The 15,689-nt window shown below is 55.0% G+C and overlaps 2 protein-coding genes across 4 annotated transcripts; both read right to left on the bottom strand.

The window, feature by feature from the left end:
* Positions 1–233: 233 nt before the first annotated feature.
* On the bottom strand, positions 234–6,863 carry CDK5RAP1 (CDK5 regulatory subunit associated protein 1). Of its 3 annotated transcripts, none has more exons than XM_059862958.1 (13): positions 6,518–6,863; positions 5,906–6,009; positions 5,409–5,443; positions 4,623–4,723; positions 4,277–4,487; positions 3,429–3,549; positions 2,915–3,145; positions 2,565–2,662; positions 2,398–2,453; positions 2,152–2,282; positions 1,132–1,281; positions 601–741; positions 234–477 (listed from the first exon to the last, which is right to left on the bottom strand). In XM_059862958.1, exons 1-13 carry the CDS (start codon positions 6,846–6,848, stop codon positions 397–399), a joined length of 1,791 nt encoding a protein of 596 aa, XP_059718941.1. In that variant the 5' UTR covers positions 6,849–6,863; the 3' UTR covers positions 234–396. The 3 variants fall into 3 exon arrangements, with proteins under 3 accessions (XP_059718941.1, XP_059718943.1, XP_059718944.1); XM_059862960.1 differs by having other exon boundaries at positions 6,608–6,863; XM_059862961.1 differs by lacking the exon at positions 6,518–6,863 and adding an exon at positions 6,103–6,430.
* A 976-nt stretch (positions 6,864–7,839) lies between these two features.
* LOC132335952 (bactericidal permeability-increasing protein-like) lies at positions 7,840–14,797 on the bottom strand. The gene is made up of 15 exons (XM_059862962.1): positions 14,640–14,797; positions 13,712–13,811; positions 12,958–13,086; positions 12,366–12,521; positions 11,934–11,997; positions 11,422–11,485; positions 10,887–10,978; positions 10,545–10,721; positions 10,296–10,355; positions 10,003–10,170; positions 9,648–9,715; positions 9,383–9,425; positions 8,981–9,044; positions 8,411–8,487; positions 7,840–8,145 (listed from the first exon to the last, which is right to left on the bottom strand). The coding sequence occupies exons 1-15, from the start codon at positions 14,752–14,754 to the stop codon at positions 8,098–8,100; spliced, it is 1,425 nt and encodes a 474-aa protein (XP_059718945.1). The 5' UTR covers positions 14,755–14,797; the 3' UTR covers positions 7,840–8,097.
* Between the last annotated feature and the right edge of the window lie 892 nt (positions 14,798–15,689).

Below are 15,689 nucleotides of genomic sequence, written 5' to 3'. Positions count from 1 at the left end.
CTTTTGCAGCTCCTAAATTCAGCTGAGCTCGTAGGAAGGAACTGCTCTGCACATCCATCTCAGGCTGAGCTGTGCCAGAGGACGTGATCACAGTCAGACGACAGACCTGCAGCACTCTGAGAGTGGGACAAGCCTCAGGGCAAGTCAAAATACACAATCTCACAGTACATGGATTTTGCAAGTTCACACACAGCTTCTACCCCTTTGAACCTGCACACACTATGACAGATAACTTGGCACCAAAGCAAAAATACGTATGTATTTTATTATTTCATAAATAAATTTTAATACACATATATATCTTCCTAGTTCTACCATATCTCTCCACCTGACCACACTTCCATGTTTCTTCATGGAGAACATGTGCTGCTTCCATCTAGGGGCTGCAGGGATCCCTCAGTGAGAAGCAGCAGCACGGGACAGGGTGGTCCTATAGAGTGGAACTCCCCGCAGGGTCTGCGAGCTGGCAGAGGTTACCTGAAAGAAACAGCACAGGCTTTCAGGCCTTGGGGAGGATCCACTCTAATTTTAGGCTCTTCTGGCAGCAGCTGCCCTAGAGAACAGCACTGTGCAAGGAAATGAGCACTGCAGGTAGGTCACCTTCACCATCACATAGTCTCCAGGCTGGGCTCTGCCTGGAGCCCCGCGCTCGGCAGCATCCTCCAGCTCGGTATCGGGGAAGATCACCTTGATGTTGCCGTCATTCCTCCCACACAGCTCCGAGGCAGAGCGTTTGCTGGGCTAGAAAGAGGACAGGGAACATTACCTGCATGGCAATTGCTCTGATTCACTGCTGGGCTTTATTGCTTCAGGAATTAATTGAGCACTATTGATGGTATTAAACCCACATTAACCAAGCCCTGGAACAGAGCATTGTGTCCAGAGCTGCTGGGTGACACTCACACACCAAAGCACAAATTCTGTGGTTGGCCAGAGATGCATCCCTAATTGATCCCATTCCCTGTGCTCAGCTCAGTGCCCTGGCAAAGTCAGGCTGTCTGCTTAAGTGTGAAGAAACAGTCTTGGGAGTCCTGGGATTACAACGGGAAAGTGAGAAAGGGAAGGCAGAAGTGGTGACTGCTTAGATCCAGCAAGAAGGGAGGAGGACAATTCCATTCCAGGCCCACTCACCCCTTCCACCAGCACCAGCTGGGCCTGTCCCACCAGCGCCGCATTGGCCCTCGCAGCCTCCTCCCGGAAGGTGGCAATGAGCTGCTCCAGCCGCCGCTTCTTCACATCTGCGGGGACATCGTCCTGCAGCCGGTGATGCGCACGCGTCTTCTGCACACACAGAGCCAGTGCAGCCCCTCAGCACCCAGCCTGAGCCCAGAGCCTTGTCTGACCCCAGCCAGCTCCACTGCTCTTCCGCAACAGCTTCCCACATTCCAACAGCATTTCAGTTTGTATCACAAAGGAACTATTCCAGTGCCAGCCATGTCCTTGTGCTCCTCACATCTTTCTTCTCCACCTTTTAGGCAGAAGGTCTGATGCAGGGCACTGAGTATCAGTGGCTGTGAAACAGTTTTGCAGTTCCTGTGTGGGATGTGCCTGTGCCTGTCTGTCCATAGAAATGCAACAGATTCTACTACTTCTAATCTATGTACTGAATGGTGATCCAAAGCCCTTTGCTTCCTTAAGTTTTCCAACCTTCTGTCCTTGTCCCCAACAGTATCATACACTCTGGAGAGCATTCTAATGGAGACTTACCAACTACCCACTCTTCTCATGGAAATCCCTTCTCAAAAATTCACCACTTCCCTCCAGACTTGACTGACAGACCCTCATAGCTGGGCTCCAGCCCAACTCCATCAGCACATTCCTCATCAGCAAATAATGTATTTGCAGCCTCTGCTGACACAGTTACTTCCCTGAAATGACCCTGGAGCATCTGTAGAGCCAGGTCATTGAGCAGTTACCAACCCTGACACTGCTACAGAAAAGCTGGAAGCCTCCCAGGCACAACAGCAGCCCTTGCAGAACCACATACCCTACAAGTGCTACCCGGGACAAATGACATCTACCAGTATACCAAGTCTTTGGGTATGATTTTCATCAGCTTTTTAAAAAATATGTTATTGTGAGAAACAGCACTGAGGAGTTTAGGGGACACAGCCAGAAATAACAGCCTTCTCCACCAGGGCCTGCACTCACCTGTCTCATGCTGTAGGCGAACAGAAAGCCGACATTGTAGCGGACTTCCCGCAGCAAGGACACCGTCTGCAGGTGATCCTCCTCTGTCTCTCCACAGAACCCAGTGATGAAATCACTGCTCAAGCTCACTCCTGTAACAGAGACACAGCTGTACACTTCCCTCACGGAAGACAGGAATGCTGCACTCGGGAAAGGACAGTGAGATGCAGCTATGCCGAGTTCAGACCAAGCCAAAGGAACACGTACCTGGAATAGAGTCACGCACGTGATGCACGAGCTCTAAATATGCTTCTCTTGTGTATCTGCAATGAACAGCACATGGATTTGCTAACTGGAAACCCACAACATCAGTGAGGAGAAACCAGCAGGCAAATCAAAGGGCAGGACACAGGGTTCCTCATGGGGTGACCCACCCTCGCCGCATGGCCTCCAGGACTCGTGTGCTCCCACTCTGGGCTGGGAGGTGCAGCTGTTTGCAGATGTTGTGTCGCTCCTGGATGAGCTGCAGGACCTGTGGTAAGTGATCAGGAGATGCCTCAGTTTAACTGTACCTGGGTGCCAAGGGAAGAGTCTTCCCTGGTTAAAACCCAGCAAACTGCAAGCCTGCCAGCTTTAGCCCCAACATCCAACTCCCAGGAGCTGCTGTTCCCAGTTTGGGAACGCACATTCTCTTTGTTTGGGAAGGCAGCCCATCCCATACCTCACATTTCAGAGCTGCCTTGCTGCCGGCAAGCAGAGGCCAAGGTGTTTATTTCATACTTGCCTCATCAGGAAAATCCTTGGGGTGTGGAGAGGTGAAACGGATCCTCATTTCTGGATCAATCCTAGAGACCTGGTCCAGCAGGTGTGAGAAGCGCAAACCTCCCGGTTTGGCTTTGTAGACTGTGCTAAAGCCACGGCTGAGGCCCGGGGCAGCCACTGACTGAAACTGCACCTCAGACAGGTCTCGAAAGCTGTTGACATTCTGACCCAAGAGAGTCACTTCTTTCACTCCCTACAAAATAAAGAGAAAGGAAGAAATATAACCTGGGCAGGATGGCTGAGCTGCAAGGGCAGCCATTGTTTTACTCCAAGGAGTTTCCAACAGAAGCCCTCCCATCCCTGTCTGTCATGGAGTATTACAAGGGGAATCCAAAACCTGCTGGTGGAGCCCCACCACAACCTCATCTCTGAGGATAAAGGCAGTGACACTGGTTACAAGTACCACTGAAAACACTGTTCCCAGGATCTCCCTTCCTCCCATGGCTTGGGACAGGTGGGAGGAGGCTCTGCCTCACCTGATCCGAGAGCATCCTCACTTCCTGCAGGATGGAGGCGATGGGGCGGCTCCTTTCCCGGCCTCGGGTGAAGGGCACGATGCAGTAACTGCACATGTTGTCACAGCCCCGCATGATGGACCTGCCAAGAGGTAAAGCACAGGTCACACCCCTCTCCTTCAGAACCATCCACGCTGCATCCTGCCCAGATGAGCCCAGAACTGCTGCCTGCAGCCAGCTTCACACACAGACCATCCACACTGCATTCATCTTGCCCTGAGCTAACACCTCCTGATTTTTCTGCACATTTCCAAGAAAGCTGGGAAGAGCTAATGAGGCACAGACTGCCACTGCAGCCTGGCAGTGATCAAAGATCCTTCTACATCCCACTCCTGCAGAGTGATACTGTCCTTCCATACGCGATGGCCACACTGAGCAGAGTCTGATTTCAGGTCTGGCAATGTTATCACCAAAACTAAACAATCAGAAGTTAAAATGTGTGGAGTATTAGAAGAAGGAATAGCAGAACCTGGGGCAGGGTACCACAGAAGGCAGGGGATGAGAGAAGCACGGACTTCAGGAAGGGACAGTGGCACAGAAATCACTCAATGCAGCATCAGGCTGAGAGTCAGCATTCCCGAAGGAGAGAGAGAGAAGTCCACAACAGCCAGAGCTCAGGGCATGCTCTCCAGGGATCAATCACACAGCAAAGCAACAGCAAAGCCCCACACACACACACACGCACACTCTGGGAGACTCAGTGCAGCCAGGCACTGAATCTCCTGGGCAGCTGCTGTCACTGACACATCTACTCTGCACAGATTTTCAAACCAGAGCCATGGAAACAAACACTACGAAAAGATACTCACACAAATGCTGCTGTGCCACCTGCACTAGTCTGGACAGGCAAAATGTCAGCGTAGGTCTCATCTAGGGACAGCAGGACATTGGCAGCTTGCTGGCCAGACTCTGCCACTGCCAGCAGCCGGGGAAGATCACGGTAGGCATCAGGGCCTGCCACGATATCGACCAGCTTCTCTCTGTGCAGAATCTCCTCCTTAAGCCTCTTGGCCATGCATCCTGCCAGCAAAGGAGAAGGCTCCTCGTGAGGCAGTGCCTGCCCCCCGTTACTCCCCCGCAGCCCTTCCAGCTGCTTTCACCCCAGGCCAAGGCGGCTGCTGCCAGCGGGACTCAGGCCATGCAGCCCGGCGGTACCCAGGATCCCGACGCGGAGCGGAGCTCGAGCTTGGGGCCGCCGGGCCTTCAGCGCCTTGAGGTGCTGCAGACGGTTCCAGATGGCCTGCTCTGCCTTCTCCCTGGGGAGCCAGCAGAACGGGGTATTGCAGCTGCTGCTCCTGCACAGAGCCCCAGCCTAAGCGGCCCAAGTGCTCTGTGAGGAGAATTCAGCTAAAGGCAGGGAATCTAATGGCACCTGAGAGTGCCGTTTGTGGTGTGGGGATTATGTCTTATCTCTGTCTTATCTGCGATCACTTTGCTTGCCTGAGAGTATCTCCTCTGCAGAAACACTTTAGGGACTAAGCTCTAGGGGAGAAAAAGTGCATTGACCACACTACAAGGTACCCTGCAAGGGACAATGAGCATTTGGTGTCTTCTGCATTCAGAAAAAACAAGGGAAGTTCCCTCTATATCAAGTTGCCCCTAAACATATTTCTCACATTTTTTAAGTACAGACACTGTACTAGATAGTCGCTTCAAGAGAAGACAGAATATTTTAAAATAAAATCATTAATTGTGCAGGTCTCTCACTGCTCATGGCATATACACAGAGATTACACTACCAAAGAACTTGTCACTACCCAGAGACACAATTCATAGCAAAATTATGAATTGTAAATCATAGCACCAGCCAGCTCTACCCTCAACTAAATAGCCAGTTTCACACCTGCACACTCCTTTCCTCATGTAACACCTTTATTGCCTTGGTTTTCAAATGGAAATTCCTTAAAAACTGTCCCAAACCAGTGACAAAAATCTCCTTACCTCACAGAACAGGTGACAAGAAGAACCACGTCTGCCTAAATCAAAAGCAACAAAAAGAGAAGAATCTATAAAAACCAAACAGTAAGTTTTCATGCCCTGCCCAGGTAACCTGAAGAGGTAGACCATGAAACTCACTTAACTCAGGGAAAAAGACCTACCTGAGTACACAGAAGATTTCAACAAAAAGAGTTGCGAGAAAGAAATAGAAGACAAGCAGAGTCTTCACTAAATGGTAAAAGTAAACTCAAAGATGAGACAGGAGGATCCTGCTGTGTCCAATGTCTCTCCAACTGAGATGGAGCCCAGTAGTTTAAAGAAAAAAGACAACCCACAGCTTTCTAGTACACTTGTTAAGTAGTTTCCTTCACTTCACAGAACTCAGACTACAAAACTCCTAACATCCCATAAGGTTGCACTCCAGAGAAAAGCTGGAACTTGCAGGCACAGCCAGGGCATGAGGGCTGTGCTCCAGGAGAGCTGCCGAGGTGCTGCCTTACCTCACCCAGCTCCTTTGTCCTGGCATAGCCATTCTTCTGCAGGATGGCCCAGACAATCTCGGTGTCACTGACGTTCATCTGGCAGCCGTAGGTCTCCAGGTACACTGTAACAAAGGCCGTGTGACACAGGAGTCTGCTCAGCTCCCATCCACAACCTGTCCTATCCCCTGCTCTGCGGGAACAAGCCTCAACCCCACCACTGGAATCAGGGAAGCAGCACAAAAGCTGCCTGCACCTGCAGCCCACAATAAACCGAAGGTCAGGCTCTGGGAAAACTGCGTGCTCTGCTACACAGCAGGGCTGGGCCGTGACTGCAGAACAGCAGCAGCAGCTGTGTCCTGAGATACAACGCTCATGGCAATTAACACCATCCCCGCCAGGGCACCACAGCCCCACAGGGGCTGCCACTGCCTCACTGACTGCCCAGCACATACTGCGGGCAGGCGCCACAGCAACCTGCTCTCATCCCAACTCCGTGGTGGATGAACATACACGACTTTGCAGCCAAGAACTAAACTCCTTCTAGCGTCAAAACCCCCTCAGGGCCCCAAAAGCAACCAAAGAACCCCTTTCCCCCACTCTGCTCCGATTGGGAAGCACCATTGTCCGCACCGGCCTTACGGCTGCCTTTGACCCGGCAGCGAGGCCACAGCAGGGGGGTTAGGCTAACTCCAACAGCTCCGACCCCGAAGACCCACAGACCTTTCGGGGCCCCGGGGGTACAGCCCGGCTCAGGCGGCAGTTCTGGCGACGGCCCCGGCTGCCCCGCGGCAGCTGCCCTCAGGAAGTGCCGCAGGTCGGGCCCCGCGGGCAGCGCGAAGCCGCGCCACACCGGCCGCTGTCCCGTCCCGCAGCGCGCCCTGCGGGCGGCCCCAGTGCGGGGAGCGGCCCCGGGCGGGCGGAGCAGCCCAGCCGCACGCAGCACTCGGCTCGCTGGCAGCATGGCCGCGGCTGCTGGGGGGCGCTTTGGGGGACGGACCGACCGGCTAGGGACGGACCAGCCCCGCCGTGCGCCGACAATGCGGCTCCGCCGCTGCCTCCGCCCCTCGGCGCCGCGTTCCGCGCCACCGCCATTGCGGGCCCGCCCCACTGCTGGGCGGCGCCACCGCGGGAATCACAAAATCACATTAGGTTAAAAGGGACCTCGGAGGTTATCGAGTTCAGCCTGTGAACCAGAGGCACCATTTCAGCTAAACCAGGGCACTGAGCGCCATGTCCAGTCTTCCCTTAAACACCTCCAGGGACGGTGGCTCCACCACCTGCCTGGGCTGCCCATTCCAAGGTCAAATGACACTTCCTGTGAAAGATTTTTTCCTAATATCCCATGTAAAAGTCCCCTGGTGCAACTTAAACCATGTCCTCTCATCCTGTCCCTTGTTCCCTGGGAGCAGAGCCTGACCCCCGCCTGGCTGCTCTCTCCTGTCAGGGAGTTGTGAGGGTGAGAAGGTCCCCCCTGAGCCTCCCTTCTTCCAGGCTGAGCCTCCACAGATCCCTCAGCCTCTCTGATGCTCCCAGCCCCTTTGCCAGCTCCATTACCCTTCTCTGGAGATGATCCAGCACCTGCATGACCATTTTAAAGTGAAGGACCCAGAACTGGAAAAAGGACTTGAGGTGTGGGCCTCACTCACGCCAGGGGGACAATCCCTTCCCTGGTCTGCCTGCCCTACTGGTTACAGGCCATGTTGATAAAGGCCAGGATGTCCGTGACATTCTTGGCCACCTGGTGCTCATGTTCAGCTGCTGTTGGCCAGCATTCCCAGGGCCTTTTCCACCGTGCTCTTTTAAGCTATTCTGCCCCAAGGCTGCAGTGAAAGCACAGGACAGCAGGACACAGGTGTTCTATGGTGCCTTGCTATGGCCATGGAAACAGCCCAACGAAGTGGTCCCGATCCAGCTCCCACCTGGCCCAGTGCATCCCCAAGCACAGACAGTGATACCAAGAGCACAGCCCCAGCAACAATGCCTTTATTGCTGCTCAGAGGGAGAAGGGAAGGGGGTGGCTCAGGGCAGGGGACCCCCAGCTCATGGTAGCACCAGGTGAGGCCCCAGCAGGAAGATGGAGGGTCCTGGCCGAGGCAGCAGTGCAGGACAGTGGCAGGAGCAGTGACCTTTGGCGCTGGGATCAGGGGCAGGGAAGGGCAAAGTGGTGAATGGAGCATATTTAGTGCTGAAGGGTTCTCATTGCCTCATCTTCATCCCCGGGGCTGGAAGCGAACATCTGCTCCAAGCAGCAGGAAATTCTGGGAGAAAGAGAGAAAGTGCTGGGCTGCTACAGGCCCTGGGAGCTGCACGGCCCAGCACCCAGCACATCCCTGAAGGCAGAATGAATTGGGACATGTGCTCTGGTTTGCTGCTGGGCCATTGGGATGTCAGTGAACAGCACCGTCCCATTTGTCACTTTCCAGCACAGTTGGGGGAACTAGATATGGAGGCTGTGCTGGTAAACAGGGCTTTGTGGGCACCAGGATGGGCCCCAGCTGGGGCCAGCTGCTCCCCCTCACTTACCTGGTGGAACCTCACAAGGATATTGGAGAGCTGAATCCTGTCCAGAAGTGGCAAAGGGAAGCCCTCATCTAAGCGGGCTGGAAAAGACAACACACGTGTCTGCATTGGGATGGGAATGGGAGTCAAGGGAGCACGGAGAACTCAGAGAAGGTGGCCACCTCCTTCCCCCAGCCCTTTCCTCTCCTCCACTGCTCCTGGGGCTGGCGGAGGAAACTCCTCCCAAGCTCTACAGAAGGGCTGCGTGTTGTGCCAAGACAGTCCCCTTGGCCACTCCTGCCACCAGCCCCACTCTGGTCTGAGCTGCTGGCGAGGCAGGAGATGCAGGGATTCAGGGAGAGGGTCTGGAAAGCATTAGGATCTGCACAGGGCTCATATTTTCCATTGCGTTTGCTGCTGGGAGCCTGTCAGAGCAGCAAGAGGCTCCCTCTGCTTCACTGCTGCCTCCTGCACGCACTTTGCCCTGCATCAGCCTTGGCAATGAGGATTTAATTAGTGAGCTGGGACCCCTTGGATGGAGAAATCTGAGGGGAGGGTGATCCAGCAACCCCATCCCCCCCAGTAGGTTCTCACCATTGAGACGTGGGAGGAGGACACTGGACGTCAAGTAGTTCATTATGGACTGCATCATTCGTACCTGGGGAGTGGGGAGAGGGGGAGAAAAAGCTTTAGTCTGCAGGACAGGAGACATGCAGGTACTTGAGGATAATTAGAAAGAGGAAATGAAGAGTGGGATGGTCACACACTTTGCCAGAGACCAGCAGTTTTGTCTGTTCACACTGGCAGCGTAGGAAATGTTGGGGTGAGAGCAGCAACAGATCAGGCTCTGTATCCTTTCCCAGCCTTGCAGGCTGAGGCAGGAGGTGGCTGCAGGGTCAGTGTTGGGTCCCATGGTGGGAGGCAGCAGTGAATGACTCCCTGTCCTGTCTGCCAGCTACATGCTGGGGGCTCTGGCTGGGGTCAAGGATAGCTCACCTGGAAAGTGCCAACAGATGAGTCCTTCAGAGAGAGCCTGATCCTGCACAGGGACAGAAGTGGTTCTGTGGAGGATGTGCCAAGGGAGGGAGCAATTCCACCCATCAATGGTCATGCAGATCCACTCCCTCCAGCCCCAGCTCATTCCCTCCACAGCAAGCCTACATCCCAGGGACCTTCCCGTCCCATCTCTGTCCCTGGGCACCCAAAACAGAATGACCCCCCAGCCACCCCCTGCCCAGTCAGTGGCTGCTCCCCTCTGTACCTGCCCACATCCAGGCTCCCAACTATGCAGCCGGATCTCACGTTGATGACAGCAGACACATTCCCTGTCTGGGGAGAGAGCACAGAGCTCTGGCAGTGCTCACCCCACCTCAGCCCAAAGCAGACACCCAGGGGAACGGCTCTGACCAGCTGAAACACACCACCGCCCATCCAGGGGTCTGTTTGCACCCAGCATTAAACCTGGCATTTGTCAGTTCAGGAATTGTTCAGTAGGGGACACCCTCGCTTGTGCCTGGACAGCACCTGGGAGCTCTCCTGGCAGGATCTGGGTAACAGGACTGGGCACAGCTCAAACTCCCTTCTGCCCCATCACCACAGGCCGTGTCTGAACTCACCAGATTGAGGAGGAAGAGAGGAGCCAGGCTGGAGTTGGGAAGGATGGCATAAGCCTGGACATCCACAATGGGCTGGAACGAGATTCCTCCTGGTCCAATAGTCAGATACGGAGCAGTGGGAGTGGACAGCCTGAACTTTATTGGCATGTTTGGGTACTTCTCCTCCAGCTGTGTGGGAGTAGGGAGAGGATGGGTATGATGGCACAAACCCCCAGTCCTCAGGGGAGAACACCTGGCACAGAGCAAAGCCTGTGTGTGCAAGAGCTCAGGGCAGGCAGGGCTAGACTGCTCACCTGGGGAATGAAGGCTGAGAAGACAGAGGTGTCCAAGCTGAATCCCGCTTCCTTTGGGATCTGCAGGGAGAGGACTGGGTCACACTGAGGGCAATGTGGCACAGAGGAGCCCATGGCATCCCCACATGCTGCCATGTGTGACAGCCTCATCCCACAGCCCCCAGCTCTCTCACTGGGGCATCTCCAGGATTGCTGGCTCCTCAGCAAATGGAACCTCTTTCCCAGCCCTGCCCCACTCGTGCCACTCACTGTGGCCTCTGTGATTTCAAAGACCAGTGCCCCGGCCTTGTGGTAGGCAATGCCAGCTGTGTTGAAGAAGTAGCTGGAGGCTCCAAAGTAAACCATGCGCTCGTGATCCGAGGGGAAGGCCAGTGGCAGCGGTGAGAAGGGGACGGTGGAGCGGTGGGCCCGGGAGTAGAATTCACCCTGGGAGGAGGGAGAGACATGGAGAAGGGGTGCAAATAGCAGTGGGTCTCACCTGCTGACTCAGGCTGGCAAACGGCATTTGCATCAGGTACCAAAACCTTGATTCCCACCTGCCTTAGGCAATGGCATTGGGCCAAATAAAGTGTCCCCAGGGCTGCCTCTCACCTTCAGGTCCAGGTCCAGGGACTTGGGGGTAGCTCTTGGGGGTGCCACCAAGGAATAATCAATCCCAATCTTGTCATCTATCCTGGCTGTTACTGCAAACACAAGGAACAGGGATGAGAAAGGAGATGGCCAGGAACGCTGGGAGCAGATGGCCTCCACTGGCATCTGGGCAGTGCCATGACTGGGCTTCCTGGTGCACCAGCTCACTACCAACTGCTCCTCTACTCGCTTTTGCTAGGAAGCAAAAACCCCCACTTTTCCCCTAACTTTTTCACAGACATCTCCTGAGGAGTGGCCTGGGTCCCTCAGCTAAATTTGCCGAAGCCCCTTATAGTCCTTGGGCACAGATCCTGAAGGAATTCCCACAGCCAGACAGGACACACAGTGATTTGTCTCTGCTGAGAAGCTGCTCACCACCTTCCAGCTTGGGTGCACGAGCACCCGGAGATGGGGAGTGGACACAAAGGAAAACGTTCCTCATGGCTGGGAAATGCTAGGAAGAGCTGCTTCTAAGCCCACTACAGCCCCCCAGTACCTGGCAGTGTCCGGACCTGCTTCTGGAGCTCATTTTGTACAGACTTGGCCACATTGTCACACACCTGTGGGACAGAAAGGCCACAGAGCTGAGCAGGGACAGCCGGGTCACAGCCACACTCCCAGCTCCATGACAAAGCTTTCTTAAGTAAATGAGCACAGTGATGATTGCCTCCATTCATCAGGCAGCACATTAAGTGTCCAAGACACAAGCAGGGTTTATACCTGCAAGCATCTGCTTGCAGCAGTTTTCCCTCAGCACAGTTCAGCTCTGGGGAGACCCTTGGAAGGAATCTCATGTGGCCCATGCAGGAATGAATCGTGCTGAGCAGCCAGGCAGTGGCCAAAAAAGAGCAACAGAGAGGATTAACCCACCCCATGGTGGGGGGGGTGTGGGGTGTGTGCTCTGGCTCTAGTTACATCCCTACTTCTCAGCCTTTGAGGACATTACCTCCAAGTGGCGGCTAAAGACGACCAGAAAACACAGGATACAGCCTTCCACTGCTCACATACCTTCCTCTCTAAATTCTTTCGCAACTTGGACTCAATAACACGGTGGAACAGATTGTAAAGCCACCTGCAGAGAAACACAGAGAGAAGCCCTGTCTAGCTCAGATCCATACTGAAGTAGTATGTGCCCAGGAAAGGGGGATGAGAGAGAACACCATTCTCAAGCAAGACCCTGGGAACATCATTCCCGCACCAATTTAGCATGTGGCTTTGCCCCAGGGTTTACATTTGAAAACAGACTCACTGGTAAACCACACCCACCCCCTTAAATGTGCAGCCACAGCAGAAATTCAGGCCAGGTTTAAGACCAGGCAGCCTCAGATTTGCCAGCCAGAGACATCTCTCAACAAGGCCACATTCCAATGGCAGAACCACATTCCCATGGCAGGTGGGCTAACACACAGTGTTTCCAGAACTTCCAGTGAAGTCACATACCCAAGCTTGCCTGAAAAGCGCACCCGAACATTGGAGATGTGGGCATTGCAGTCCGAGGTGCTGATGGTGGGCCTCCCAGTGGTGTCACTGCCCAGCCTCAAGATGATTTTCATGTTGATATTTTCCACCTTCAGGTTGAAAGATCCATGTCCCCGGCTACAGGGAGAAGAGGGTAAGAAAGAGACGTTTGTAAATGCCAAGGTCTGGTGAAGAGACCTCAAATCTGCTTCAGGATGCATCAATCTGGTTCAGTCTCCACCTTATATGGTGCATCCAGAGGAGATTGGGAAAGTGTTTAAATTCAGGAGAACCAAATTTCACTGGCACATAAAGTACAACAGGTAACCTTTAACCAGAAGGGAGTGAGAGCAAGGAGGGGTGGTGGAAGAGAGACCTGAAGGTCCATGTATAGCTCCCCTTTCATGTTCCTTGTTCCTGCCTCCCACCCTGTTTTATCCATCATATCTGGGGGAGCAAAGTGATGGCTGCCCAGAACATAAGGGGAAGGGAGAGGAGAAAAAACCTGTCTAATTCCAGAGAGGGAGACACAGAGTGGGTGCTTGAACAGGGAGAGGAAGAACAGGGCACTCACATAAAGAGAAACTTCACCCGCCAGTCTCCATTCAGCTCGGCAAAGGCGTTGGAGATGGAAACCTGCAGGCCCACATTGGAGACGGGGGTAATCCGGGAGTACGGCAAGCGGAAACGGGGAATGCGCAGCCTAAAATATACAAATAAAATGAAAAGTCATGTTAAAGTGGTTCCACGCTCCCAAGCACAGGGCTAGGGAGGGAGGGAGGGAGGGAGGGAGGGAGACAGGGAGGGAAGGAGGGCGAGCAGGATGGAGTCATTGCACTGGCAGAATTTCCAGCTGCAGTTCTGCTGCTGCAAAGCTATGCCAGGCAGGGACACACAGAGCAGAGTGGCACCTTTGGGAATGAAGCCCTTGGAGCCACCCGAGGCAGCTCCAAACGCTGCACTGCAGGAGCAGAGAGGCACCCGGGCAGCAGGGAGCTGGCATTTCCACAGGGACTGGGCTCCTGCTTCACACCGGAATGTGTGCCCTGGTCCCACAGGCAAGGCCATCTCCACTACCCAGGCTTTGACTGCACACAGTCCACCCATGACGAGAGTGCCATGACCCTGGTTCCAATTTTCCCCTTGGGCAAGGAGTAAAACATGAACATCCACCAAGGACAGGACCAACAACTCAGGGAGCTGTGGAGAGGACAGGATGGTCCTCACTGCTCTGGGGGCTCTCCACCATCCCCACTCCTCCTGCCCCTCACTGGGGTCAGGGGGGCAGTGGGTGGCTCCAGGCCACTGGCAAGGCTCACAAGGCTTACCTGGAGAATGAGTAGCGCACCTTCCCCGATTTACCCGAGAAGTCTGGCAGCTTCAGCTGGGCCAGCTCCTTCTCCAGGATTGCGATCCCCTGCTGTTGGGCTGCAGGGACACAGGCGCAGTGTCACTCCACCACTCCACTACTCCAACATTCCAGCCACAGGAGATGGAGCACACACTGGGCATGCAGCAGAAGGATCGAAGGAGAGATCCAGGTGATGCTGCCTCCAAGGCTGCCTTTAAAGCAAACCTCTGTGCACAGAGCCCTGAGAGAACACAGGCAATGCTGCCTGATGCCCTGCTTGCAGCCCCAGGAGAAGGTGGTGGCTGCAGAAAGGAGAGAGGTGTCCTAGGCCTCACTCTCCAGGCAGTGCACTGGGTGAGATCTGCATGTGGTCTGAGCCCCTAGCATGCTGTGTGTTTCTCACACAGTGTATTTCAATCCATAACTGCGCTCTGCTGGAGCCAGGGCTCTGCCTGCCTTGATAAAACCAGCACAGGGCCCATCCATCTTTGTCACTGCCCCTCCCTAAACTCCCCAACTCCTCTCTCCTCTGCAGCTCCCTCCTCCAGGGCTCACGGCTCGGCTGCCTGGATGTGCTGTGGGACCAGCACCCTCCTGATGTTCCAGCCTCCCACACTGCCTGGCTGCAGCTCCCTGAGACCCCACAGGGCTGGTCCCCTCTGCAGGGGCTCCATCAAGCTGTGGTGTGGGGGTCAGGCAGGTGCAGCAGGGGAAGCCCTGGTTGATGGTGCATTTGCACCGCTGTCCAAGCATTTCCCCAATCTGTCCCTGTGCTCCTCTCATGGGCATCCATGGCCAATGATTCCCCATCCTGCCCTGGGACCCTGAAGTTCTCACAGGGTACCTGGCTCCACACCTCTGCCACCAGCACATCTGTGAGGAGAGAAATCAGAAGCAGAACCCACCGTAGTCCAGGCCTGCCTGGGTGATCCTCACCACGAAGCCGGGGTTGGTGGCTGTGGTGAGTGCCAGGCACAGGACCAGTGCCCCACAAGCCACAGCCACGCTCTGCATTCCCATCCTGGCTTCCTGCAGTGCCACGCAGTGCAGGGCTCTCCCAGCCCACACCACCTTTATATCCCTGCAAAAACAGGAAGCTTGGGCAAAGGTGGTGTGAGGAGCCACGGGGGGCGTCCCCAGGACTTCCTGCTTGGCCACCACTCTGCTCCGCTGTGCTGCTGGCACCATGGGCACATAGCCCAGCACAGAGGCACACCTGGTGCCTCCCACCCAAGGCAGGGAAGGAGCAGTGGAAACTGGGAGGCAACAGCCCAGTTTCCATCTCTCTGTCACTGCCAGCCTGGTCCCTGCCTGTGGCATCCTCAGTGGAGCAGAGCTGAGTTTGGCACTGGCAGCTGAGCCTGACAGAGCCACATTCCTGCAGCCTGCACCCAGTAAAAGCTGGGAACAGCCTGGGCAGCCCAGGAGCAGGGTCCCAGCCTGTCTCTGGCTCTCCTGGCTACTCTGTGAGCTGCTTCTGTCACACCACAGACTTGCCAAAGGCGCCAGAGCAGCCTTGGGGCACAGCAGTGGCCAAAGAAGGCAGGTCACAGCTTCTCACCTCATGTGAGCAGATCCCAGGGACCCCCACACCCAGCAGGGCTGGCAAAGGAGCACCTGCCTGGGCTGGGCAGGTGCACCAGGGTGACTACCTCAGTGGGGTGCCCTGCAACTCCAGACCCTGTCACAGGGCCCCTGCACAGAGCAGCCATGCACAAGAGGAGACATCCATTATCCCAGGATCAAGCTCCAAAGACGTCACTACTGAGGCCTGATATGTCACAGCTCTTGTCATGATGGCTGGAGACAGGGACAGGAGCTGGGTGCAGCCAGGCAGGTGTGAGGGGGGAACACCCCTGTGCCCCCCCAGCCAGGAGAGCTGGGCTGGCTGGTCTCTCTTTGCAAGATAAAGGTGATGGATGAAGAAATAATTCAGTCGATTTCCTATGCCTGGT

Source organism: Haemorhous mexicanus, chromosome 18 (assembly GCF_027477595.1).
Source record: "Haemorhous mexicanus isolate bHaeMex1 chromosome 18, bHaeMex1.pri, whole genome shotgun sequence".
Taxonomy (NCBI): domain Eukaryota; kingdom Metazoa; phylum Chordata; class Aves; order Passeriformes; family Fringillidae; genus Haemorhous; species Haemorhous mexicanus.
Note: the sequence above shows the minus strand (reverse complement) of the source record. Positions and strands in the feature narration are given on the sequence as shown.

Bases quoted from the DNA above. Each gene is read 5' to 3' on its own strand.
- CDK5RAP1 (XM_059862958.1), bottom strand. From the start codon at position 6,848: ATGCTGCCAGCGAGCCGAGTGCTGCGTGCGGCTGGGCTGCTCCGCCCG. The intron at 3,146-3,428 runs GTGAGGCAGAGC...TTTATTTTGTAG, and splicing joins TGAGGATGCTCTCGGATCAG to GGAGTGAAAGAAGTGACTCT. The intron at 2,454-2,564 runs GTGGGTCACCCC...TGTTCATTGCAG, and splicing joins CTGGAGGCCATGCGGCGAGG to ATACACAAGAGAAGCATATT.
- LOC132335952 (XM_059862962.1), bottom strand. From the start codon at position 14,754: ATGGGAATGCAGAGCGTGGCTGTGGCTTGTGGGGCACTGGTCCTGTGC. The intron at 13,087-13,711 runs GTAAGCCTTGTG...TGTATATTTTAG, and splicing joins GTGCGCTACTCATTCTCCAG to GCTGCGCATTCCCCGTTTCC. The intron at 11,998-12,365 runs GTATGTGACTTC...GTTTCTCTGCAG, and splicing joins CGCTTTTCAGGCAAGCTTGG to GTGGCTTTACAATCTGTTCC.